Source organism: Streptopelia decaocto, assembly GCF_964273445.1.
Source record: "Streptopelia decaocto genome assembly, chromosome: 3".
Classification (NCBI taxonomy): domain Eukaryota; kingdom Metazoa; phylum Chordata; class Aves; order Columbiformes; family Columbidae; genus Streptopelia; species Streptopelia decaocto.
This window is the reverse complement of record NC_138656.1, coordinates 107,704,782-107,731,124: the sequence shown is the minus strand read 5'-3', so window position 1 is coordinate 107,731,124 and position 26,343 is coordinate 107,704,782. Positions and strand designations below refer to the sequence as shown.

The following is a 26,343-nucleotide window of genomic DNA, read 5'->3' as shown; positions in this document are numbered from 1 at the left end:
AATTTTAGCATGCTTCATCTCCTCATTTGTAGAAAGATTGTTACTTTAACAGAAACATTTAACAATTATGTAAAACAGTACCATTATAAACTTTGGAATTAAAACCAACTCGTGTCTGTGGAAAATAGATTATAGTTGAATAAAGGGCAAAATGTTGTACTGATCGTGCTGCTCATTTCAGATTGAAACTTCTAAATCACTTTTAACTTGTCTATTGTGTGTTTTTATGACAGCTGTTACTTAAATTAATGATCATTAAAATATGTTATTAATATAGTGTGCCTGATCTCTAATACATTTGGCTTTGGGTCGTGAGCCTAATTAAAGCATGAATCTAACACTTGCTATTGTGTGTTGGATATGCTCACAGGATGAAACCAACATCTCCTCTAGCCAGTCTGCCGATCTGTTGTACTGGACGACATCAAAAACCATGAAGGTGTTGACTAACACAACCATGACTACAAAAGCCATGCTGCATGCTGTCAGTGATGGACAGTGGTGGAAGCGATCATTAACCTACCTCCGACCATTACATGTAAGAGATTGCTGGTGTCTCTGCAGATGTGCGCACATTTACTGATACCTTAGTAGGCTCCTTTGTAGGTATCTGATAACTGAAGACCTCAATGAACTAGGGACATCACAGGGTTGTTTGCAAGCAAATCCCAATGAAAGAAGGGGTCTGAAGCTATTTCCTGTTTTCTAATCTGTTTTCTCCCTCTTTTAGCATAATGTGAGAAGGCATAGTTGAAATTTGGCAGAACCTCAGAACTTTGGGGAAGAAGGCACAATTACGCTCGCTCTTTAAATACTGGCATTTGATATTCAGAGCTGCTCTTTTTCAGTTTCTTTTCTACCTTCCCTATTTCAGTGGATTTTCTATCATGTTTATGAGGCTAGTTTTTCTGATACTGCTTTTGAGCATGATTCTCTTTCTTTTTTTAAGAATACCAGACCTCATTCAGCACTGGTTTATATAAGATAACTCCTGTCTTGCTCCCCACTGAACTCAGTGTTATTTTCATTTACAGTTGTTTCCCTTCTGAACAGCAGTTACAGGCTTTTTAATGAGATTTTTACAGCTAGGCTCAACTATACTTTTTTTTCCCAGGGCCAAGACTTTGGAGATGTATTAAAAAGTGGGCCTGGAGAAAATGCCACTGTGGAAAAACAAGGCTGTCATCCGTTTTATGAGTCTCTAATTGCTGATCCATATGTTGCAGAAGTAAGTTTCTTTTACAGAATTCTGAAGTGTTAGTTTTTTTTGTTGAGATCTTATAATTAAGTAATAATAGAGATTTTGGATAATTTGTGTGACCTGAAATTTTATGCAAGAGTAGGAAAAAGAAGTCCAGAATAAAACAGAAAAGAGAGCAAATGCAGTAACCAAGGTAGATAATTGCATCTGATGCAAGTGAGCTAAGTATAGCTGTAGGGTGTAGTGTGCGTGTGTCAATTATCTTATTTTACTTCTAGTCTGAAGTGAACTATGGCACGTATGAGAACAATTCTTTGGAAAGCTTTGCAGAAATATTGCTGAGAACAGAGAAACTAACGGAAACGAAGAGCAAAGGAAAAGACCTACTTCCAACTACAGAAGGTATGGGTACATGGATATTCACTTCTGTATTTACTATATGTAGTAAATGTAAGAGAATCTATGGATGGGTTTCAATATGGAGAACTGCAAAAAGTGATTTGAAGTGTTTTCTGGTCATTTTGTATGAACTGTGATTTGCTTCAACATCTTACGTTGATAAGTTGTCTTGATGGAAGTAGCTGCAGAGTTTTGAAGACAAGTGGTATTTTTAAAAGAAGTTGCTCAGTAAAGACTAGAAATCTGAAATCTGACAGTTGTCTTTAAATAAGCAGAAACTGGTATTTGGGGGCTGACAAACATAAGAACATTTTGGGGGAAAAATTGTTGAAGATTTCCTGAATAGTACCATGTAAGATATTTAAACAGAAATTTGCAACCAGTTGTTCATGTCCTTTGTACGTATGATTGTTTATTCACTTCTTCAGATTCTCTGCCATTGTATATACAGCTTTCAGTATTGCAATTTCATTACAGTGTTCTATTTGCTACTTAATGCTTGATTGCAGCTTCTGGAATCATTAGAACTTTTTGTGATGTTCTGAAATGTCTACATTTTATTGGTTATACTTAATAATTTGTTATCTGGAAGTTTCACTTTTTTAACAACAAAACAAAAAACCATGCAAAACCACCTATGACTGTTTGTCTTTCCTTTTGGCTGTCTCCTGCTGGTTTAAGAAATTAACTGTTTAAATATTTACATGCTCTTAGTGTCTTTTGAAGGAAGATATCTGTATTGTATTTTACTCTGTGGTAAGTTCTGCCATGAAAAATGAGTGTATTAAATCACTTGCAGAATGAGAAGAGTTTCAAGTGAGACTTTCCTCATAAGCTACACAGTTTTATTTCAACTGGTGCACGAAAAGCAGCGTATTTGTCCTACAAGTATATGATTCGGTAGTTTGAGATACATGGTACTTCTACAGCTAACTGTACAGTTGTAATATAATAACATTGTGAATTAGAAAAGGTCAGTAAAGCTTGTATAAATGGAGATGTATTAACATTTTGTTCCTTTCCTTCTCTCTTAACGCAAAAATAGTTCTAAATTGGTACTTATCTCTTTCCTTGCATGCTGAAAGCCCACAAGCCCTAGATCTCCTTGTGTCTTAAAGGAGGCGGAGGCAAAGATTAAAAAGTATTCATTGCTTTCTTAGGGCAAATTGTGTTAGCTGGCAGATCTTTGTTAATACTTCCTACTCCAACCTGAGTAATTGGAACAGGTTGTTTACAATTCAGTGGCTGCCTTTGAGATGGAAATTGCAGTTTTGAGGACTTTTGCTTGAAGAAGTTTTAGATTCCAGCTTTAGTTTTAAAGCCTCTATCTTCCTCTTCACAAGTGTGTGGACTGCTTTTACAATTTTAATACTTCTGTTCTCTTCCACCACTCATATTCTGTGGTCAATCTAAATTTCACTTACAAGTCCCTCCAACTGTGCTATGGAACTGAGAGTTCTGTCTTTTCCTCTGGAAAACTAAGCAGTCCTGCTGTATGACACCTTTAGGTAATCAGTAGTCAGTGTTCTTATACATGAGTGTAGTGTAGCTTTCTGTAAATGAATGGATTGGTAATTTTCTAATTGTAATGCAATTAGCCCTGGATTAACAGTATTGGATCCCACTTGTTCCCACTTCTTAATTATTTGCTTTATCAATTCCCATGATAGTCCTTATGCTGAGTTACCGCTTTCAGGATTGTGAAGCTTGAAAATGTGCATATTAATAGCACACTGCCAAAATTTTAAATAAAATTACACAGATATGAACCCCATTTATAATTCAGTGGTTTTTTCCTATCTTTTCAGGCCTACTTTAAGGTTTTGGGAGAATTTTGCCCTATGAAATGCTCATATGAGCTATTAGCTACTATGCTAGTAACTAAAAAACATGTCAGCAAAATCAAATTAAATGTGCTAAGATTGAGTCCCATTTGTTTACTTCTAGTTGTCTTATAGGATAGCTACAGCAACAGGTTTCAGCTCTGTTTGATGAATCGACAAACCTGGAAAAAGATGCATTTTAATAAAGAAACCCCAGTTGTACTTAGCACGTTGTCTTGGGAGAATTTGATGTATCAGACTCTGTTTCTATTATGGTAGCAGCATCGTGCTCCAGGTGTGAGGGAACAGCTCAACACCTTCCCCAGAGGCAGCAGTGTGTGTGACAAAACTCAAGATAACACTTGCTGCTTCTTTTGTGGATTTGATATGGTCACAAGCCTTGAACTTTGACTTTCTTGTCCTTTCTATCTGGATGTAGGTGGTACAGTGAGCATTTCTGAGTGAAGTGGTAGCACCCATCACTTTGGACCCAGCAAAATATTCTGTCCTCAGTTGTGCCGTTAAAGTGCATCCAGACTTAGTGTAACCAAGGCAGTGTTGTGCATCTCTGTTTAATTGTGGTTCTCCTTCTCCATAGCCCTTAGGGGTTTGATGGAGAGGTTGAAGATGAGATCTGAATGGGAAGGTACTACGACTGATTGCTGCGTTTCGTTATAACCAGGTTAGCTACTAAACTCAAACCCAAGAAAGCTGGTCATACCTTCGAATCCTCAGGAGTTTTAGAAGAAAGAATAGCTTAATATTTTCTATAATTTTGTAATTGCTTGGAGATGTGGCTGTTTAACTGCAATGTATACTTTTAAGTTTAGTGAGATTTATTACATGCTAAATGAACAATTGAGGGCTTGAAGCAGTTTTTGCATTTATTTTTCAGAGAAAAAAAACATTGAGAAAGAGTCAAAACTCCTTAAGTATTGATAAATTCCAATGTTCACAAATACACTGTTTTCTTCCCTGCTTTGCCTTTCAAATGAGCTTGTGGCATAAAGACCTGCACAGTCAATAAATATTATTCATAAAATCATTTTTTATGTGTGTTTTCTTAAGGAAATATTGTTTGTGGGACAGCAGTGTTGGCTCTTAGCATGTCACTGCCTGTCCTCCCTGTTTTGCCAACGCTGTAACATTTAATCCCTTTGGCAAATTTGGCTGTGGTCTGAAATGATACTAAGTTCCTGTAAATTTTGTAAGAGGCATGAGAGGAGAGAACGGCATCCTGCTGGTGTCCATAGACTGCAATTTGAACTCAGCCCTTTTAGACATCAGTGAATTCCTGTGGAGCTTCACAGGGAGACAAAACTGTGAAATCAATCTTTGTGTAAATATACGTGTTTGTGCATGTGTAAAGTGGGCATCTCTATGTGGATGCACAAACACCTCTGTGCACAAGCACACAGAAAATTTATATTTACTGAATCAGTACAGGCGATGTGTTTTTCTCAGAAGGGAGGACAATGGAGGCAGGTCAGTTTTAAGTACATTCTGGCAACTGGGCTGCCTTTGTGTTGAGCACTAGAGTATGAATAAAATCATATTGTTTTCTAGCTGTGTCTTGGTGGTGTCTTCTTTGTCATGATTGCTATCTGAAGGACGAAGATGACAACCTCCAAACCAGCAAAAAGTTATGTTGGGGATGTTAAGTTGGAGGAGAGCCCACAATTTATTATGTATTCTGGAGGCTTTGCAAGCATTAATTTTCCAGAGTAAAAGGAGAAAAGGGCAGAGCCCAAATTCTTTTTTCCTTCTTCCCATTATTTTCTGTTCAACTAGAGGTGGCTGTAAGAATATGGAAAGTAACTTTGTGCTCAGAGTAGGAAATACCAATTTTGCAAACTAATTCATCAAGATTTTACTGTTAGATATTTCTAGAGTACTATTATCTTAGTTTGGGGAGCATACAGGTTATTCCAAATGCAGCAGAAACGAGCTGTCAGCAGCAAGAAACTATTGGTAAAAGCTATTTGAAGCATAGATCACAGGTGCTGTTGGACAGGCTTGTACTTGTAGTAACTGTGACGTATTGCCATGTAGACAGACTCCGTGATGTCTTGTCACATAGAAATTTATATTTATTTATCTGGCTGACGGCCAGCATGTAAATCCACTTCAGGCTGATGGAAAATTAATGATAATCTGAAAATTGAAATTGGTCATTCAAGCCTTTTATAAATCATTCTTTGGAACAAAGAATTCACTGGGGGACTGTGTGTGTTAAGTAATCAGGTTTCTTGCCAGCATGCCCTCAAGAGCAGTTTTTTATAATGTGGGAATATAGGTATTTGAGGCTTCTTTAAAATAAGCAAGGAGCTAGGTTGCTGGAAGATGGCTTCTACTGTTTGGAATAATGATAATAATAACAATAATAATGATAATAATAATAGCATCTATAGAAAAAGGAAAACATAATGTTATTTTCCTGGTATACTTACAATTCCTTATGCAATTTCTGGTCCAGGTTTCATAAGATTTTTGAATCACAGAATGTCAGGGATTGGAAGGGACCTCAAAAGATCATCTAGTCCAATCCCCCTGCTGGAGCAGGAACACCTAGATGAGGTTACACAGGAAGGCGTCCAGGTGGGTTTTGAATGTCTCCAGAGTAGAAGACTCCACAACCCCCCTGGGCAGCCTGTTCCACTGTTCTGTTACCCTCACTGAGAAGAAGTTTCTTCTCAAATTTAAGTGGAACCTCTTCCAGTTGGAACCTGTTACCCCTTGTCCTATCATTGGTTGTCACCGAGAGGAGCCTGGCTCCATCCTCCTGATGCTCAGCCTTTATATATTTGTAAACATTAATAAGGTCACCCCTCAGTCTCCTCTTCTCCAAGCTAAAGAGACCCAGCTCCCTCAGCCTTTCCTCATAAGGGAGATGCTCCACTCCCTTAATCATCTTTGTTGCCCTGTGCTGGACTCTATCCAGCAGTTCCTTCTCTTTCTTGAACTGAGGGGCCCAGAACCGGACACAATATTCCAGATGTGGTCTCACCAGGGCGGAGTAGAGGGGAAGGAGAACCTCTCTGGACCTACGAACCAACCCCCTTCTAATACACTCCCGGATGCCATTGGTCTTCCTGGCCTCAAGGGCACAGTGCTGGCTCATGGTCATCCTGCTGTCCACCAGGACCCCCAGGTCCCTTTACCCTACGCTGCTCTCTAATAGGTCATTCCCCAACTTATACTGGAACCTGGGGTTGTTCCTGTCCAGTTATAAGACTCTACACTTTCCCTTGTTATATTTCATCAATTTTTTCCCCGCCCAACTCTCCAGTCTGTCCAGGTCATGCTGGATGGCAGCACAGCCTTCTGACGTGTCAGCCACTCCTCCCAGCTTAGTGTCATCAGCAAACTTGCTGATAGTACACTCTATTCCCTTGTCCAAATAGTTGATGAATATATTGAATAATAGAGGCCCCATTGCTGACCCTTGAGGCACTCCACTAGATACTGGCCTCCAACTAGACTCTGCCCCATTGACCACGACTCTCTGGCTTCTTTCCTTCAGCCAGTTCATAGTCCACCTCACTACCCCATCGTCCAGACCACACTCCCTCAGTTTAGCTGTGAGGATGCTGTGGGAGACTGTGTCAAATGCTTTACTTTAACCAAGGTAGACCACATCTACCACCCTGCCATCATCTCTCCACCTTGTTATGTACTCATAAAAGACTATGAGGTTGGCCAAGCACAACTTCCCCTTCATGAAGCCATGTTGACTGCCCCTAACGACCCTCTTATCCATGATATGCCTTGAGATGGCACCAAGAATAAGTTGTTCCATCACTTTCCCAGGGTTGGAGGTAAGGCTGACCGGTCTATAGTTACCCAGCTGCTCCTTTTTGTCCTTTTTGAAGACTGGAGTGACATTTGCTTTCCTCCAGTCCTCAGGCACCTCTCCTGTTTCCCAAGACTTGGCAAAGATGATGGAGAGTGGTCCAGCAATGACCTCAGCCAGCTCCCTCAGCACCCGTGGGTGCATCCCATCTGGACCCATGGATTCATGGATGTCCACATTGCCTAATTGCTCCCTAACCCAGTCCTCATCAACCAAGGGAAACTCCTCCATTGTCCTGACTTCCTCTGGGGTCTCAGGGGTACGGGGCTCCTCAGGACAGCCTCCGGCAGAGTAGACAGAGACAAAGAAGGCATTCAGTAACTCTGCCTTCTCTGTATCTTCTCTCACCATGGCACCCACCTCATTCATCAAGTGGGCCTACGTTGCCTCTGGTGTTAGTTTTATCTGCCACATATTTGAAAAAGCTCTTTCTGTTTTCCTTGACCTGCTCACAGGTTTAATTCTAAGGAGTCCTTGGCTTTCCTAGTTGCCTCCCTACATCCTCTGACAACAGCCTTATATTATTTCCAAGTGGCCAGCCCCTCCTTCCATGGTCTATAAACTCTCCTCTTCCACTTGAGCTTACCTAGCAGCTCCATGTTTAACCACGCAGATCTCCTGAAGTTGTCCCTGGAAGTAATAAATTATATTCTTTAGCCTCAAACCTAAATATTAAATGTATCACAAGAATCGTTATTCTGTAATTGTTCGTTGGAACTTTCATAGCAACTGCAGTGGTGCTTGACTTTAGTGCAGGAGATAACTGCATGAAGGGGAGATCCTATAAACAAATTGTGGGCGCTCACATTGTGTCTGTGTATTCCCTCTCCTATTTGAATAATGTAAAATATTGTGGGGTTTTTAAACAAAAATAAGAACAAGCGGTCTTGTTTTAAACACAAACTTAGTATATGCAGTGTAGGAAAAGCAGGTATTTTTTGTGCTAGTTTTACCAGAAATGTATCTTTTTGTCATCAGAATAGTTATTTTTCTATGCATTAATTTCAACTATGTCATTGTGCTGATATTTTTGTTGGAAATCCGTGACAGGACCTAGTTTCAGTGCTTCACTGATCTCATTGAAAATTCATAAGACACTTGCAGGTTCTTTTTTTTTTAGTTTTTTATTAAGACAAAAATTTTTAATATAGTTTGTTGTGTTCAGTGATAAGTGAATCAGAGCTCAGGCTTGAAGAGAAGACATTTTGTACTGTTCTCTGGTTGGTATCTTCAAACACTTACGACACTTACTGCCTTGATTTTACAAGCAAAAGATTTACTTGTTGTAAATCAGTGCTGGTGATATTTTAGTGGCTTTGTTTAGCATCTGTTACTCCATAGTTGTATTCTTGTTTGGTTAATGCATCAAACGCTTTGCCTGGAAGTCAAGGTAAAGCTGTGCTGCAGTTTAATTACATATTATCTGTTTCTGGATTGCACTGATAAGTGTTTAATTAAGTATGTATAGAGTGCTTCAAGCTGGTGTCTAATAAAATACGGTTACACTGAAAACATTTCACTTGCTAACTGTCAAGGCTCGATGGGTCAGTAATCAAAGCTTGATTTCTGCTCCCTATATGTTGCAGTTCTGCTACAACTGGCGAGTGATGCTTTACCAAAGGATATGACCTTGTCTCTTGCATATCTACTTGCACTGCCACAGGTATGTTGCTAGAGATTTTCTTTGGAAGTTTTTGCCAGGAAAGACTATTCATAGCATTTCAGAAATCCATAAGAAATGGAATTTCCTTAGGGTTTTAAAATCTAAGTCTTTCAATTAATTCAAGTACACATTTTCATAGATTGGGCTGATGCATTTAAAGGAAACTCTGAAAAAATGCTGTTGGACTGGCTTATGTGCATGGCACTCATGAAAAGGCACGTTTTCGTACTTAAAATAGTATTTGGGCCACCTGTCATATAGTTTGAAGGCAGCTCAGAAATATGGATAATAAGTTTGTGGTATAGAAGCAGCAAAACTGTAGTTGGAAAATCATTTTGGTTAGGTGTTTGTGCAAGGGGAGGGGAAACATCATAACGTAGAATTATCTTTGTGTATAGGTTACTGATTTACTTCTGTGCCAGAAAAAAAGTGTCAGAGCGACTTCTAAATCACAGCAAGTAGCTTTTGAGAAAGTTTGTGCACTTAATGTTGCATGCTTGCTAATTCTTTCATCTAAATTAATGCTCTCTTTCTCCTAGGTGGTGGATGCCAACAAATGCTTTGAAAAGCAATTACACTCTGCGTTATCTCTCCAGCTGGCAAGTTATTACTACAGCCTGCAGATCTATGCTCGTTTGGCACCGTGTTTCAAGGACGAATGCCACCCTCTCTACAGGGTTAGTACTCTTGCGTTTTAAAATCATATTCATTAATGTGCAGCATTAAAGCTATTCTAAAAAGCCAGTACATGAGTTAAGCCTGTTAAGGAGTTGATCTGACTTACACTGTGAGCAGCCTGTTAAGTAACGCATAATCATTCTTCTAGAGTGCTCTAAACAGGCAAGTACTTCACGGTTTGTGGAAGACTTTTTGAAGCACAATATCAAGTATCATTTATAGGTAATAGCACTATCAGTCTTCACAGTAGCTTATAAACACCAAGCACTAATGAGCGTAGCCAATACTGTCATCTTGCAAAACCGATACAGCATAGTACTTTCTAAGAAGAGTCAAGTGTTCATTTCAACAAGAATGGTCAAAAAGTTTCCATAGCCTTCCTTGAGGTATACTGGTTTGTATTTCATTTTACTTAGGTTGTTTTGAAAACTCATTCATTGATGAATTTGTTCATTTCCTTTGACAAATGTCTTTTTTTGAAATTGCACAGCTTTGCTTCCTATTCATAGACTGTGATTGAAGCAGTTACATGGTAACTCCAAACAAAAGTTTATTAAGCACCAATTGCCATTCTTACTAAGATGCCTGAGTAAAATCTCTCCTTTGCCCCTCCAAGAGAGCCTTTCTGAATTTATGCTAGTCCTTTTGTCCTGTAAAGAAGCTCACTGGACTGTTTGGTTTTCAGCCTGGCTTTGCTTTACAGCTAAAACAACACTTCTGGTCACGTCTTCTGAAAAGAGAGACCATTAATCACCACCGTGGCATGAGAGGAGATTTTTTTCCATGTTCAGAATGACTCCTGATTTACAGAGGAAAGCCTATTTTAATATTTACGCAGCAGCCTTTCATGTTCCTGTTGAGATTTGCATTCTACTATCTTCTGTTTAGAAGCTAAAGGAAAACTTAGTCCATAATTGAAATTTGTGTGACTTGCAAAATATATTGGTTGTGAGGAATTCATTCATGTTTGTTAAATAGCTTTCTTTGAGCCTAGGTCCACCTGCTGCAAGACACCTTGGATGAAAACTATGGGATTTTTTAGTTTAGCTTTTATAAACAGTCTTATTTTACAGAAAGAGCTATGAAGCCTTTTGAAAGAGTAACTTTTAAGAATGAAGACAGAGATGTTAAAGATTGAACTATTTCTACTCCAATTGCTATTTGATAAGTGAAGTCTTATCAATAGCACCATGTAGTTTATCTCTTACTGATATGATCTGAGGCTAAATCTTTTGTTCCATCTTGGTAAAATACTTTATGTTACTGTGAGAAGCAGTGTATTCTAAGTTGCTTGTTAAAAAGGTACGTGCTGTGTTTAAGTACTACTGTTAAACAGTAGCTTTTGAAAACAAGTTTATGAGAAGAACCTGAGTGAAGAGCACACCAAGAAAAAGGGGGGAAAAAAAAAGGCCTGAATGCCCAGTAAGAAAACAAAACAGGAGAATACATTCATTGTCAAGTAATTCCAAAGGTACTCAGTGTGGGACTGTCACTGAAGTAGAAAAGGAGGCATAGAAGCATGTACTTTTGAGCAAAGTAAGTACTTTTTTTTTTTTTCTCACAAAACAAACAAACACAACAAAAAACAGACTTAAATGCTGTTTCCACTGCAAAACAGCCATTTGTTTTAATGTGTGTGTTAGATGCTGGTAATAAAGAATGGTTCCGTTTGCAAGTTGCTTTCCTCGATGTTATACCAGTTGCTGTCCATGGGAATAGATCTGGCCATGGTTTATATTTTTGTGTTTCCTAAGAGCTCAGGGGAGCAGGGGGGATATTGTTCATAAGCTTTTATAGTAGAAGATGATAAACTCCATTGCAGATGTCATTCCACAGTCTTCCAGCTCATGCCACTGGTGTCTTGCATCACCTTTATCTTCTCAAACCAGAAGAGTGTCCTTAGGTCCTTCAACTGTATAATTCAAAGCTGTACATTACTCTTAAAAGAGTGTGTTTTGGATGAGGGTGTGTAACCAATCCGTTTTTGCCCCCTGCTCTAAACATTTACATATTCAGTAAAGATCTAAATCTGGCACTTCAGTCACATGCTTAGAAGGTGGATCCTCAAGATCATAGAGTGTATATTTTTGTTTAAGAGCATCTGAGTCACAGTAAGTGTGATTTCGTTAGTCCATTGAGTAAATATCCTGTCTGAAAACTCCAGCTGAATTTATGAGAAGCTTTATAAAGCATGGAGAAGTCTACACTTCCTATTTTTATTTTAAAATATCATTGTATAAATCTTTCAAAACTGTGTATGAGTACCTCTGGCATAATGCGAGAAATGTTCTCAGAGTGAAAATGACAGATGTGTTACAAGGGTCATGGGGAGTAGGGGGGTAGAGATCCTCTTCCACTGGCTAAGAGAGGCTTTTAGGACTTGCTAGTCAGTCAAGAAAGACACTTTGAAGGAATGATTTGGTCTGTTGTTTTTACTGTGACGTGAAAAACTGACAGCTAACATCTGCACGTCAAAACAGAATCATACATTGTCATAAATTCTCATTAAATTTTTTGGACTGTTGATGTCCAAAAGGCAATCAGCTTGATAATTTCTATATTTGATTAAGTTATTACTTTGCCTTAAGGAGAAACAAAGGGATTTGTTTGTAAAGTACTGCTTTAGTTCTGTACCCAAGATAATTTTGAATTTTAGCTGTTATAATAATATAAACCTAAATATAGTTTAGAGCATCTGAGCTGTATTTCTTATTCTGAGGAAGACGTTAAAGAAGCTTTACAACTCAATAAAACCAGAGATAGAAGTCTGTAAGCATAATCCCAGACAGAAGAAGAGAACAAAATTTCCAGGAATGGGCTGTCTGTGGAAAGCATTGGTGTGAGGACACTCATTACCCTTTGTGAATCTGTATTTATTTTTGCTTTAGGTGTGTAGTGGGCCTGGCACGGATGGGGTTAACTTTCTTCATAGCAGCCCCTATGGTGCTGTGCTTTTCATTTGTGTTTAGAAACCTGGATAACACACCAGTGTTTGGGCTGCTGCTTAACCTTGCTCAGCGCCCAGGCTGTCTCCCCACTGCTCACCACTTCCCAGTCTTGATGAACGAGGAGAAAAGCCATACAGCGAGAAACCCGCTGCATAGTTTTTGCTGTTAACAGTTTATCTCCTCATTTGTCCTGTCGTGGTGATCCGATAAGTGACCAGAATAAATATGTCTGGGGGATTGTTTACTCTAGAAAGGAGTGAAAAAGTTTGATTACTTAAGGTTGATATGTTATATCCTGGTCCTTATGCTAATAATTTAATGCTGAGCTGTTACTCTGGTTTTAGAGAAGAGTATTTTACTGCCTGTAGATGGGGGGCAAGCTTTTTCTTGGAGCATCAAACAACAGCTCTAACAAATACAGTTCTAAGTTGCAGAGGGGAATGGGAATTTTGCAATTAATAGCAGATAAGGTAAGTTGCTGTTAGCAGAAAATTCTTCGTTTTTTATTTTATTACCTGTTATTTTTATTCATAAAAATGATTCATGTAATTCTGTGCGTTGCAGCTGGCAAAATGTTGAAATAGTAACCTCAGACCTTCTCCTTAGTGATGCTTTTGATGCAGCTTAGAGTTGGTGAAGAAGCTGGGAGTTCAGTTCCACAGGTTAAGTAGCCTGATATAACTGGCTTTTGAGTCACTGTGTGACAGAGTTCATTTACACAGTGAACTTGTGCTCTGTGCACTTAACCTGCTTCTCTTTTCTGTTGCTGGCAGCTTAGGGAAGCCTCCATCAATCTCTCTGTAAGAGGCAGAATTAGGTTTGCTTTCACCTCACAGAAATTGACTGTCTATCAAGTAACTTTTTTTCTAGTTTTGTTTTTGTTTTCCCTCTCTGTTTATATCACAGCTGGTTTATATTTTAGTTCCTGTGCTGTTTCTCTTTATTCCTGTCCTTGCTAGACCATTATTTCTGTCTATTCACATCTTCCTTCTCGGGATTGTATTTAGGCTTTCTATACTACCCTCACCACATTGGCATCTGTAGATTTTAAGTGCATTAAGTGTCTGTGACAATTATGTCGTATATATCTTACTCTTTTTCATTGCCTTTCCCATAGGGGAAAAACAGCATGTGAAACAGGTTTAAAATTGTTATATGCTGATATGTGTTTCTCTTTTGTTGCATTAATGAAAGCAAGGTCAAAAGAAGATCTTGGGACTTAATACATAGAAATTTGTGTTGATCTTATGGGATTTCATTCTGCAGGCTTGATGCTTTTTTGTGTAAGATTGACCTTAGTTATACAGTTATATTAAACCAGAGAAGCCGCACTCCCAGCCATGGTCCTTATGCTACAGCTTTAGGTAATATTCTGAATGTAGGATGTTGACAATAAAGACTTGATTTGAAATGGAAATAAATATTATGTAAGAAGACTGTATATAGGCAGAGGGAGAGAGGGACATCTTATGGGCTACCACATGCATTAGCCATGTTGAATGAGGTCTAATGGCTTTAACCTTGTTACATGGTACTGAAGTTAAGTCTATACATGAGGTAATCTCTCACTGGGAATCAAATGTTCATTGAATGTTGGTTTGTGTTAATTAATAATATCCAGTCACATTCCTAAATCATTAACTTAACTCACTCGAAACAATATACATATTTTTTTATCTCAAATTGGACTTGTGTACATGAAGTTTTACTGGAGTCTGTAAACACTGACATGCAAAACTGACAGATTGTGTCAGACAGTCTTGCTTCATTCTGTCTTCACATTCAGCTTTTTATCGATAATCACAATGGATAGCACAAGTCGATTGTAGATGGTAAAACGTTAGTTCTCTTTCTTGTTTGTGTATGATGGACTTAAAACATAACCTTCTTTACTTTCATTACTAGTTGAACTCCTGATTCAAGCCCTTGTTTCCTTTTGACCCCCTTTCTGTTTGGTTAGTGATGCTGAAAATCAGCACATTTCCTTTGGCAGTGTAATTTCTCCTGTTTGCTTCCCTGTTTGAATTTTCTGTTGTATGTTCTGTATGAAGTTTCTTTAGTCTTTTGGTTGCTCCGCTTCTTTATCATGCTGCTGTTTATGCCTGCCACATCTTATCCTCTTATATACCAGGCTGCTATTATCATCCCCTTGAGATCCATTTTTTAGGTGGGACTTGCACTCTGACACTGTGATTTTTTTATAAAGCTCATTGATGCACCTTAGCCTGCCATTTAATGTAATTTCAACTTTGCATTCTTTGAGAACTGAGGGGTGAAAGCCATCTGGTCACAGTGTTGTACAAGCACGTAACTTACCTGATTGCCTGACGCTTCCCAGATGTTTTCATCTGGCTCTTCTGAGCTCTCTCCCTCACATCTTCAGCAGTGAGGGCTGACACAAAGATCTCATTGATTTGCTCTGCTCTGGTTTTGTCCATGAGTCACTCTCTGTCACCAAGAGATCCAACAGCTTCTCTAGCTGGCTTCCCGATTTTAAGCAACATTTCAGAACTTTTTGCTGTCAGCTTTAGCATTCTTTTATAAGGCACTTGCCAGGTACTTTTTTAGGCCTTTTAATTTCCTCTTTGGCCTATCATATTTTTTGAGTTTTCCTCATTGATTGGCTTATTCCTCAGTGATGTCTCAACCAATACACACTTTATTTTTTTTTTTTTTTAATGAGTGATTATCTAAGCTAACAAAAATTGGGAGCTCACTGAACAATACTGTGTTGGAAGGCTTAAAGCTCAGTTAAGCTCTCCTGAACTAGCAGTCTTTGTGGATATTTTTGAACATCTTCCAGTATGATCCTTGAAACAGTAATCCAGCAATTAGTGACACTGCAGTCAGATTGTGACAACTGTGTTCCTTTGGTTGGGGTGTGTTTGATATCAATAAGCCAGTGTTTCACAGATCCTCCTACTTTTTTGTTAAGCACACAACACTACAAAGCATCATCGTTCTTAGTTGGGACCAAATATTTAGGTGACTCAGAAAAGAGCTGTTGTTAAGTAGTTTTTGTTTTGTTTTGTTTTTTTCTTTCCCCTCTGTTTTTTTTTCTACAAAATGAATTGTGCCTAAGAAAGAAATGGTTACAGTATTGTTTATTTTTATTTCTCAAGGGTTGTACAAGCTATTCTGTTAAATCCTACTTTTGGAAGCAAAGCGAGTGGTGTTCTGGAGCCAACTGTTCAGAAATGCTCTTTTAGAAACGAGGATCTTCAAACCAACCTTTTATTTCAGCAGAGGTTTGAGATCTGATTTGCGTGTTCCTCTGGAGGCATATTTGTGGCTTTTCATGCGAAGGAGGTAGTTGGGATAAGTACTAACACTTTGATTCTTACAAGGGATTTTGTTCTTCTCTGGGTAACAGAATAAAGGTGACCAACAGCTTGGTGAAACGGTGTTCCCCCACTCAATTGGCTTTATTTTATTTTACTTTCCTTTTCTGTGTTTCTGTAACTATTTTCTCCAGTCAGTGAGCATCAGTAACTTTCCAAGCAACCTGACTGAAATTTTCTGTTCATCTTAGAACACAAAATATTTTAGCAAAGTTTTATTTGTCTGGCTTGGCAATATAGTCAAGTTGTCTGACTATATTGTTTGGTTGTTTGGTGATGGGGTTTTTTAATTTGGTTGAGGTGGGTCGGTTGAGGTTGGTTTGGGTGGGTTGGTTTTTGGGTGGGTGGGTTGGTTAGTTGGGGTTTTTTGTTGTTTGTTTTTGTTTCTTCCCCCCCCCCCCCCCCCCCCCATCTTGGAGAGTTGAGGATAAATGCTAGGTTGGCCTGTATAAATTTAGCCTAAGAAAATTCATGAAAATTTACATCACAGTAAGAGAAGGCAGTCACTGAGAAATTCATGCTTCTAATCAAAGTGCTAGTAGTGCTCCTGTAGTAGGATGAAAAAAGTATTTCACTCTGGCATTTTAATAACTGTCAGAGAAGAGGAAATTATGTGGTTGGTTTTTTTTTTTTTTGTCATGGAGCTCAGGGAATATTTAGTTTTCAAGCTTTAAATTAGTAAGGCATAAAAGTATTTGCATGTATCCAGTCAAGTAACTGTACACATTAAAAAGATACCATATTGTACTTAAACTGTATCATATTGTAATGAAGTTTTAAAGCAGGAGTGTGTGCTTGTTCCAAAGTCTGTATATGGCTGCAGCTGTTTCCACAGAGATCAATATTAAAGACACATTCTAAAAAAAAATGTACAATAACATTATTTATTCAAAAAGGAAGCACAATGCTTTTTCAGGGAAAAGAGAAACAGACAAAAAGGCAGGTTAATTACCTATGCTGTGACATTATTTACTGAGAGTAATGCTGACTGCAAATGGGAAGTGAATTATGTACTATGAATTTAGTAGGTACTTCACTCAAAACTATGTAGTAATTTTCTGTTCTCAGAGGTGTGCTTTCAGTTGACATTGTAACCTTTTATATATCATGTGTTAGTTCCACTCAAACAGCTTTCAGGTGAAATGATGAGATGAGATTTTTCTACTTAAACCTGACTTATCAATATGCTACCCAATAAGAGAAAAGACTGTAAGAGAACATGAAGTAGAAAAGAAACTATGAAAACATTTTCTCTTGGGACAAATTATTCCTCACTCTTGCTGGAATAGCTGATTGAAAACAAAGCAAAAAAGCATTTAAAACAGAGCATGAGAGCAATTTGTTCAATTCTTCAGACACAAGTCATTTAATGTAACTGTAGAAACAACTGCCTGGACAAGTTTTCAAATTATTTTTATGTTTTATTACTTAACAGCAGCCTCTTGCATTATTTTTTTTTTTTTTTTCCTGCAGCAGTACTGTCTTCTGTATTGGAAACTATGTTGATTTAACTTATACCCGGTAGTTTTCTTTGGGCTTAAAGTCACTTTGTTGTTTCTTCTGCTGCTGGCTATGAAAAGATAATGTGTTACTTCTGTAACCAAGTTTCATCTGTTAGGTATTTTCCTTAAAACGTCTTCAGTAAAAGTTCAAGGCAATTTCTAGACTAACATGCAGTAGTCTATAAATACTGCAAATATCCTGGCTGACTATATGATTTAATTTTGAGATGGCTGGCTCTTTGACCTTAAAACAAAATGTATAGATGAAATCAAATTGGTTAACTGCATTTTCTTCCCAGTTTTGAATATTCTGATAATTCTAGCCAGTGATTGTGGTACCTCTGGATATAGAGTTAAAAAAATCCTGCAGAACATAATTTTGTATAATAGATGCTGTACAGGGCTGAGCCCAATTCTAATCCCATCTTCAGTGTAATTTCTGAAGCAGAAATAAAACCAACAGGTAATATTATTTTAAGATTGTGTGCTAGCAACATCTGATTCATAATTCAAAACTAACAGCTTGACTCTCAATCCTTCTTATTCAATCTCTTCTGGAGGCTTTGTTGACAGAAAATATTCCTGAGATTCCACTTACATCATACCTTTAATTGTACCAGCACCTTGGGAAACCTTTTGTCCTTATAAGATTCAGTTGTTTTCCAACATAGCGATCTTGCAGCTGCAGTGGTGTATGCTGCCTTCCTATCCAAGTGTCTAGTTCTCAACCACTATGTTTCAGCATTGCTTATTTAAAACATTTAACCTTCCTTCTATTAAAAACAAAACAAACAATCAAACAACAAACAAACAAACAAAACAAAAACAAATAAAAAAAAAAGCAAAAAACCCACCACCACCACCACAAAAAATACAACAAAAAGAGATTTTTTTTCTTTTTAGACTCCAGTTTTGAAATATTGTAACAGTATTTCTGTTCATAAAACAACTGTCGCATCCCACACAGAGGTATGGGGGGGTAGAGGTCACTCAAATTTGTTGGTCCCTTTAGTTAGAAAAGAGCATATGCAATGCTCAAGGTCCGTAAACAAATGAATAAAAAACACCTTGTATTTTGCAGCTTGGTCCAATTGGCAGATTATTCAGTGGCAGAAAGATTTACGTCACTTAAGCCTAACTGATGAACAGTTTAACAGCAAAAGGATTTACATAAGAGTTCTGCAGCACATGTGGGGCTGTAAGCCTTATTTTATTGTATTACTCATAGCAGGAAAGGCAAAGAAATAGGGGTATAGGAAAGAAAAAGGGAAGGAAAGGAAGAACAAAAGAAAAAAGAAAGAGAGGGATTCTGCCACCCTTACAGCTCCACAGTGTGAATGATGGGACTTGTAGTCTGGATCCAGTGATATGTGTCGTCTGGTTCCGCAGTGAGGACGATGGGTTTTGTAGTTTGGATCCAGCAAAATGCAGCATCCTCCTCTGTGTCATTCGGTTCCTGCAATGAGACTGGTGGGCAGGGTGGTCCTCAGGATGGTGGGCACCCAGTGCTGGTTTAGCTGGGCTTTTGTATAGTCCTTTGGCTTGCCTGGCTTGCCTGCTTGCGTAATCTTTGGTCTTTTGCACAGGCGTTTCTCGGGGGTGATTGCAAAACATGGAAATGCCCATTAGCTTGTTGTTGACTTGTAAATCATAATTCACCATATTGTGAGTGTCCCATCCCTTGCTCCGTGTCCCGTCTCCTGTGGCTGGATGTTGCAGAGCTGGTTTTGCCACAATGTTTGAGACATGACCCTTTCAGTCTCTTACAGCTACAAAGCCTGTTTGCATGAAATGTTGTTTATGGTCATATGTTTTCAGTTTGAATTGCTGTTCTGGGTCTTTATTGCCTGATAGTGGAGGGAAGCAGAACTTTGGAAATAAAATTAACTGGTTCAAGTTTTGCTCAAGTTGCAAGTGCTTATATGCAAACTGTTTACCTGTTTTTTCTCTCATAATTCACCCACTCTTTTGGTTTTGGCTCATTTTTTTCATGAATTGATTTGTTCTAATTTCACTGCAGATGTATGTGTTTGCTTTTCACTAATTTCCCTGGAAATTCAAATAACCCTTTTAAGTTAGTACTAGCCTTAAACCCATAAGCAGACTAGCACTGAAGCCCTCAGTCACCTGTGTAATCTGCGTTCTGTATAACATATTGTAAGTTGTCTCTGTACAGTGTGTAAGTTTGTGAGTGTTTGAAACTTGGCTACTTTAAGTGAGAACTAATGGTATTGTCTTTTAAACTGTGATCCAGGAACATTTATTTTATACAGCCACTTATCTGGAATGAAGTTATAAAACATCCAGGTTTAGTTCTTGGAAAAAAGAGAAATCTGGATGAAATCTTTGACAATGAGAAGCCATGCTAGAGAATTGTACTCCACAGCTGCATTCCTGGATCTACAAAGTCCAGATCTACCTTTTCGAGTACAGTATAAAACTGCTTCTTGGCATCGCATATGTATAGTACTGTGGTGACAAGAATTTTTTTAAAGAGTATGAACAGGCTTTAAAATTATTACACTTAAATATACCTGAGACATTAGAGCAGGAGTGTCAAACTCATTTTCACTGGGGGCTACATCAGCCTCGCAGTTGCCTTCCAAGGACAGAATGTCATTTTAGGACTGTATAAATGTAGGAGTAGTTACAGCTATGTTACATCTGTGTTAGAGTATGTTACAAAAACTTCCAATGCATTTTTTAAGATTATAAATCTGAAATAGAAAATTGTTTTAATATTGTCTGAAGGTGTAAGACCTACCTATAGGTTTGAAAATTAAGGATTTATTGCTCAGCTCATCTCTACTTCACCTTCTTGTTAGTTTGTGTGACTTTATTGTGACAGATCTTATAGATCATAAAAGGTGTCCTAGTAGGGATCTTTCTTTGTTGACTTGGTGTGGTTTCACTGATGGGTGATAGGATTTGCTCCTTCCTTTATCCACTTAAAAAATGGTTCTGAAAGCTGATCCTGAACAAATCAGTGTTGTCACTGAGCAATATATGCAGTTGCAGCAGTGGGAGGATAAAGAAAGTTGAGGTATCCTTTCACGTGAGTGATGTGACAGTTCGACTTTTATTTCTAAGATGTTCTGGTCTTCCATCTCAGCCATACACTTTATCTTTTGCTTTGAGCAGGTGAGACATGAGACAGTTGTGATCTGAAAGGTTGGCCACCCCAAATTCATGTGGCACTGTTCTAAGTTAATGTACTCTTGATTCACAGTGTGACAACAGACTCAGGTGAGGACAAGTGTCGTTCATTTAATTAATGAAAAGCTGTCCTATGGAGGGATGGATTTTACTTCTTGAGTCAACAACCACATTCAGGATCTTACTTCTTCAGTGAACTGTTTCTTTCCTGTAAATCTTTTTTCCTGCTTTGCTATGTAAGGAATAGTGTTGCCCGTGCATGCTTCTCTTCATTCTTTTTTTTCTTATCCCCCCTTCGTCAAATTTATAGCACATTGAATGTCTTGCTGCAGGGATTGTAGCAGTTGCTGCAATGATTAGAGAGAGCTCTCCCCTCCTCCCTCAAGTGGAAGTGCTTTCCAGAGCTGTAGTTTGGTTTGTCTTAGAAGTGCTGGAAATGGGCAATGCCAAGAGGCAGGACGGTGACCAAAGTGTGACCGTGTCTGCAGCAGGAATTCTGCACCCTGCTCCCTGGTGTCTCTTGCTTTGCTCATGTGTAGTCATCTCCTGGTCTTGCTAACCAGTAGGGTTTTACTTGGTGTATGTGTCTTCCTCTGCAGCATCATCTTTTTCTTAAGATCACTTAAAATGTTTTAGAACAAATCTGGCATTAAAAGGATCCGGACACAATGTAATGTGTCCTCTGCCTTCCCATTGGGATTCCTGTGGCTCACTGTGGCTGCAGCTTTTGACCATTACCAAAAAAATTACAGTGCAAAAGGTGATGGAAATACTCTGCAACTTAAATCCAGAAAGGTTCAGAACATCAGTTATGTATCTGGATTGATTATAAGCGGATTAGCTGCAATCATGTGAGCAGCTTTTCTCATCAGCGTTCGTAGTCGTTTCTCTGTTATGGTCTAAAGATCATTACATTAAAGCCAAAACCAAAACAATAATACTCCTTTCTAGAACAATTAGAGAGATTTTTGGTCTTAAAAGAAGTAAACAAGCTAAATACCCTTACAGTGATCTAATATTATCTGTATGATGTGTTTACAGTAGCACTTTTTATGATTTATCTCTCTTGATTTAGCTGTAAAATTGTTGCCATTTCTTGAACAGGAACAAGAGAAAAACCAAGTCAGATTCTTTTTTTTTTCTCCTGATGTGTATGGCTGATTTAAGTTTTTTAAAGAGATTTGAAAGAAAAAAAGAAATAGCAACTCACCAGGAAAAAAAAAAAAAAAGATAATTTTAGGGATTGCATCTAATGGCATGAAATTAAATTAACTTTATGCTGATGTGATAAGTGCTTTTTGCTTTTATTTTTTGTTGTTGTTGTTATTGGGTTTTTTGTTTGTTGGTTTGTTTTTTTTAGGTGTTTTTTGTTTTTGTCTTTTTTAGGTTTTTGTTCGGTTTGGTTGTGTTTTTTTGGTGTTTGGTTGGTTCGTTTGTTTGTTTTTGGTTGTTTTTTTCCGTAATTCCCAAGTGAAGCCTATGCCAGATTGTTTCACCATTGCCGAGACAACACTATTACAGTACGAAACATAGTGCTAGTCCAACAGATGAGTAAAATGCGTGGATGGGTAGCTCCTGAGGAATTTCCCTTGGCAATGCCAAGGAGGCTCACAAATGAAAGGTCTGATACCTTTGGGTCAGCGCTTGTGGCTTCCCTGGAAATCTACCCAACCTTTGCTGTGTTATGCCTGTGTGAAATCCCCTTCCCAGCTGAGCATGGAGGCAAAGCCGTGCTCAAACATGTCTGGAGTACCGGAGGAGTTTTATCTGGCAAAGCAGAGAGTTGGACACCTAGGCACAATTTCTAGGTATCTGAAAAACTGAAGAGCTAACAGAGATAATAGTGTAGGAACAGTTTGGGGTTTTTTGTGTTTTGACAGACAATAGAGTCATATAATAGTTGGGGTTGGAAGGGACCTTCAGAGCTCATTTTCTGTACCCTCTGGAATGAGCAGGGACATCTTCAACTAGATCAGGTTGCTCAAGAGAACAAGTTGAATATTACTTCTTACTGGTCTTGCCTGTCAAAGTTCCTTTGTATTTACACCAATTACTGTATAGATTTTTATTTTTAAGTACCTGTTACAATTTTAAGAAAGTCAAAGAATTTGTAAACTCTGGATGCTGCAGTAAGAGTCAGCCTTTAATGATGTTAATTTTATTTATGGCCAGCTACTATTACTAGCTAGTTATTATGGTGTTTTCAGTTAAAAACAGTTAAGAATTTTTGAGTACTATATTAGTGTTTGTTAGAACCACCATCATGTCTAAATGTAGTGGGTATCCAATGGATATAGAAATATTTGTGCTTACTTTTTAAAAAAATGTATTATTAAAAATGTGAAGATGTTAAAGAATGAATACTTAAAAATATGAAATACAAGTTCTACAGAGCTTGATACCAAACACTTTATCTTTTTATGTTTTTCAATCGAGCTTCTGTTGAATGCCTAATAAATACTGCGTAAGCAGCACTGTTATTTAAGGAAATGTTTTAAATCTATAGAAGCATGACAAATCTGAGAGATGGAAAACTGTGTATCATTCCAGTAAATTAATTTTGCAAACAACTGCAACTTGGGAGACATTGTTTTTTATAGATTAAAGAAACCTAGAAAGTCTCACTTGAGGTATCAATATTGTTTCTTGCAGGAAGCAAGGCTGTGGGATTTCTCTAAATTAGTATTTGATTTCATGTGCTCTTATAGTTTGGAACATAGGTCTTGGAAGGGATAAAAGAGGACAAGTCTTGACTGAAAGATTTTTGGTGGTGAAGAGTTCAATGCAATCCTTGGCAACTTTTTGCAATAATAAAAAACAACAACATCCCCCTACCCCTTCCAAAAAAACGCCAACCAAACAAAACCAAACCACAAAAAAACCCCACCATCTTGTGGTTTTTTTAATCTGAATCTATGTCTGTTAATTTACCAGCTTTCAGATCTCATACTTTTATCTCCTAGATTGAAGAGTTTTCTGCACTTTCTTGTCTTATATATGGATACACATGCATGAGTGTTCGTACATGGTGTAATTCTGTTTTTCCAACTCTGTCATTAATAACCTCAGTAGACCCTAAGACGATGTTTGCAAATACATTATTTGTATATTACTATAAGATATGTTGCTTAAATCCTTTAAATAATTATTGTGATACTTTTCAAAGCCATCCCTTTTTATAATATATTTCAGAGCTTCAAAACCCCAAAATAATCTAATACTGGAAATTAATTATCTTGATGACAAACATCAATAGAATTTTTTTGTTTCTCCTTCCTCATATGTACATCCAAGGACCACATTGGTCCTTTAAACAACATATACATCAGTTTATCATCCGCTTCCTTCTTTTTCCCTCCTTGTAACAGTTTTTCATCATTATTATTTGCTGTGGTACTTCTGTATCACACAGTGGTCCTTCTTCCAGGGTTTTTTTGTAATTTTATTTTTATTATAACCTGATGGTGAAACAAGATGTAGAAGGGGTTCCTATGAGAAAAACAGGGAAATAGTACTGACCAATTTGATAGAGAGCAGTTGTAGTGGAAACGCACACTCATCGTTGCATCTTTGTAGGTATTATATGGCAAAAGTATTAGCAGGAGAATGATTAAGCTGATCAGGTAGACTTAGGGTGTTCCTTTGAAGCATGAACAGGCAGCATGGAAGATTACACACAAATGCATTTAGGGAAGTGTAACAATTGGGGAATAAAAATTGTCACTAGTGATAGATGTCATTTGAGAGGGTGACAGCTTGGTCAGAATACCAAGGGTAGGTCATGCTTGACCAACCTCATAGCCTTTTATGAGAATGTAAGAAGGTGGATGGATGATGGCAGAGCGGTGGATGTGGTCTACCTTGACTTAGGTAAGGCATTTGACACAGTCTCCCACAGCATCCTCACAGCTAAGTTGAGGAGGTGTGGTCTAGACAATAGAGTAGTGAGGTGGGTTGCAAACTGGCTTAGGGAGAGAAGCCAGAGAGTGGTAGTCAATGGTGCGGAGTCTAGTTGGAGGCCAGTATCTAGTGGAGTGCCTCAGGGGTCAGTGCTGGGGCCAATATTATTCAATATATTCATTAACGATTTGGACGAGGGAATTGAGTGTACTATCAGCAAGTTTGCTGATGACACTAAGCTGGGAGGAGTGGCTGACACACCAGAAGGCTGTGCTGCCATCCAGCGGGACCTGGACAGGCTGGAGAGTTGGGCGGGGAATAACCTAATGAAATTTAACAAGGGCAAGTGTAGAGTCCTGCACCTGGGCAGGAACAACCCCAGGTTCCAGTATAGGTTGGGAGATTACATGTTAGAGAGCAGTGTAGGGGAAAGGGACCTGGGGGTCCTGGTGGACAGCATAATGACCATGAGCCAGCACTGTGCCCTTGTGGCCAGGAAGGCCAATGGCATCCTGGGGTGTATTAGAAGGGGGGTGGTTAGTAGATCGAGAGAGGTCCTCCTTCCCCTCTACTCCGCCCTGGTGAGACCACATCTGGAATATTGTGTCCAGTTCTGGGTCCCTCAGTTCAAGAAGGACAGGGAACTGCTGGAGAGGGTCCAGCGTAGGGCAACGAAGATGATTAAGGGAGTGGAGCACCTCCCTTATGAAGAAAGGCTGAGGGAGCTGGGTCTCTTTAGTTTGAAGAAGAGGAGACTAAGGGGGTGACCTTATTAATGTTTATAAATATATAAAGGGTGAGTGCCATGAGGATGGAGCCAGGCTCTTCTCAGTGGCAAACAATGATAGGACAAGGGGTAATGGGATCAAGCTGGAACACAAGAGGTTCCACTTAAATTTGAGAAGAAACTTCTTCTCAGTGAGGGTGACAGACACTGGAACAGGCTGCCCAGGGAGGTTGTGGAGTCTCCTACTCTGGAGACATTCAAAACCCGCCTGGACATGTTCCTGTGCGACCTCATCTAGGCGTTCCTGCTCCAGCAGGGGGATTGGACTAGATGATCTTTTGAGGTCCCTTCCAATCCCAAACATACTGTGATACTGTGAATATAATGATTGGCAGATCATTTTTTAGGATTTTTTTTAGGGATTTCACATTTAAAGAGGATGATTTCCCAGTGTATTGAAGACAGCAGTGGACCAAAAATAAAATGGTTTCAATCTACCTGCCTTAGCATTATTTTGTTTTTGTAAATACTCAAGTTCAGTTCTGCCTCATGGTGAAAAATTATGTGCTATTCAGGAAACCTTCAATGTGTTACCTTTTCATCTTCAGAAGCCGTTTCTCGAGGAAGAGTTCTAGCATATTTGTTTGAAAATACTTTCTAGGTTGTCTTTGTGTGCTTTATGAACAATCAGGTGGGCTGTGCACTGGAAGGATAGCGCTGGCATTGGATTCTACTCTTCTTAATGGAGAGAAGGGAAACCTTGCAAAAGAGAGCAAATTTAGTATTATGGGCTGTCAGAGAGACCAGCCTCTCTCAGCGGACTGTACAGAGAATTTAGGCAATTATGGTAAACAGGTTTCCTCATCTTGCTCTGACATTTGCTGTCTCCATGCTCTGTTTCTAGTGTATCACCTAAAATGAGATACCAGGGTACATAATAAGCAGTGGATTGGTTTCCAGCTGATATAATTGTATTGTAGAGGCACTGCTCTGCATGCCTATCTCTTTTCTGAGATTTTATTATTCTGTTACCAATCTCCTAAGCAACCTTGAAAGAACTACTGATGTTGTTTATAAAATCAATGAGTTTGGAATTTTTAGAGGGCTGCAGAAAAATATCATGTGGAGAGGAAAAAGGATGCCCTGTAGCAT

At 38.5% G+C, this 26,343-nt stretch overlaps 1 protein-coding gene across 2 annotated transcripts in view; it reads left to right on the top strand.

The window, feature by feature from the left end:
* Nucleotides 1-26,343, top strand: part of NBAS (NBAS subunit of NRZ tethering complex) — a 190,213-nt gene that overhangs the window by 83,950 nt on the left and 79,920 nt on the right. The window contains exons 36-40 of one of the 2 annotated variants that reach the window (XM_082049167.1): nt 371-538; nt 1,115-1,228; nt 1,480-1,603; nt 8,863-8,939; nt 9,479-9,616. In XM_082049167.1, coding sequence (XP_081905293.1) covers nt 371-538; nt 1,115-1,228; nt 1,480-1,603; nt 8,863-8,939; nt 9,479-9,616 — 621 coding nt within the window. The remainder of the gene's footprint in view (nt 1-370; nt 539-1,114; nt 1,229-1,479; nt 1,604-8,862; nt 8,940-9,478; nt 9,617-26,343) is intronic. The other variant, XM_082049168.1, reaches the window with a different exon arrangement.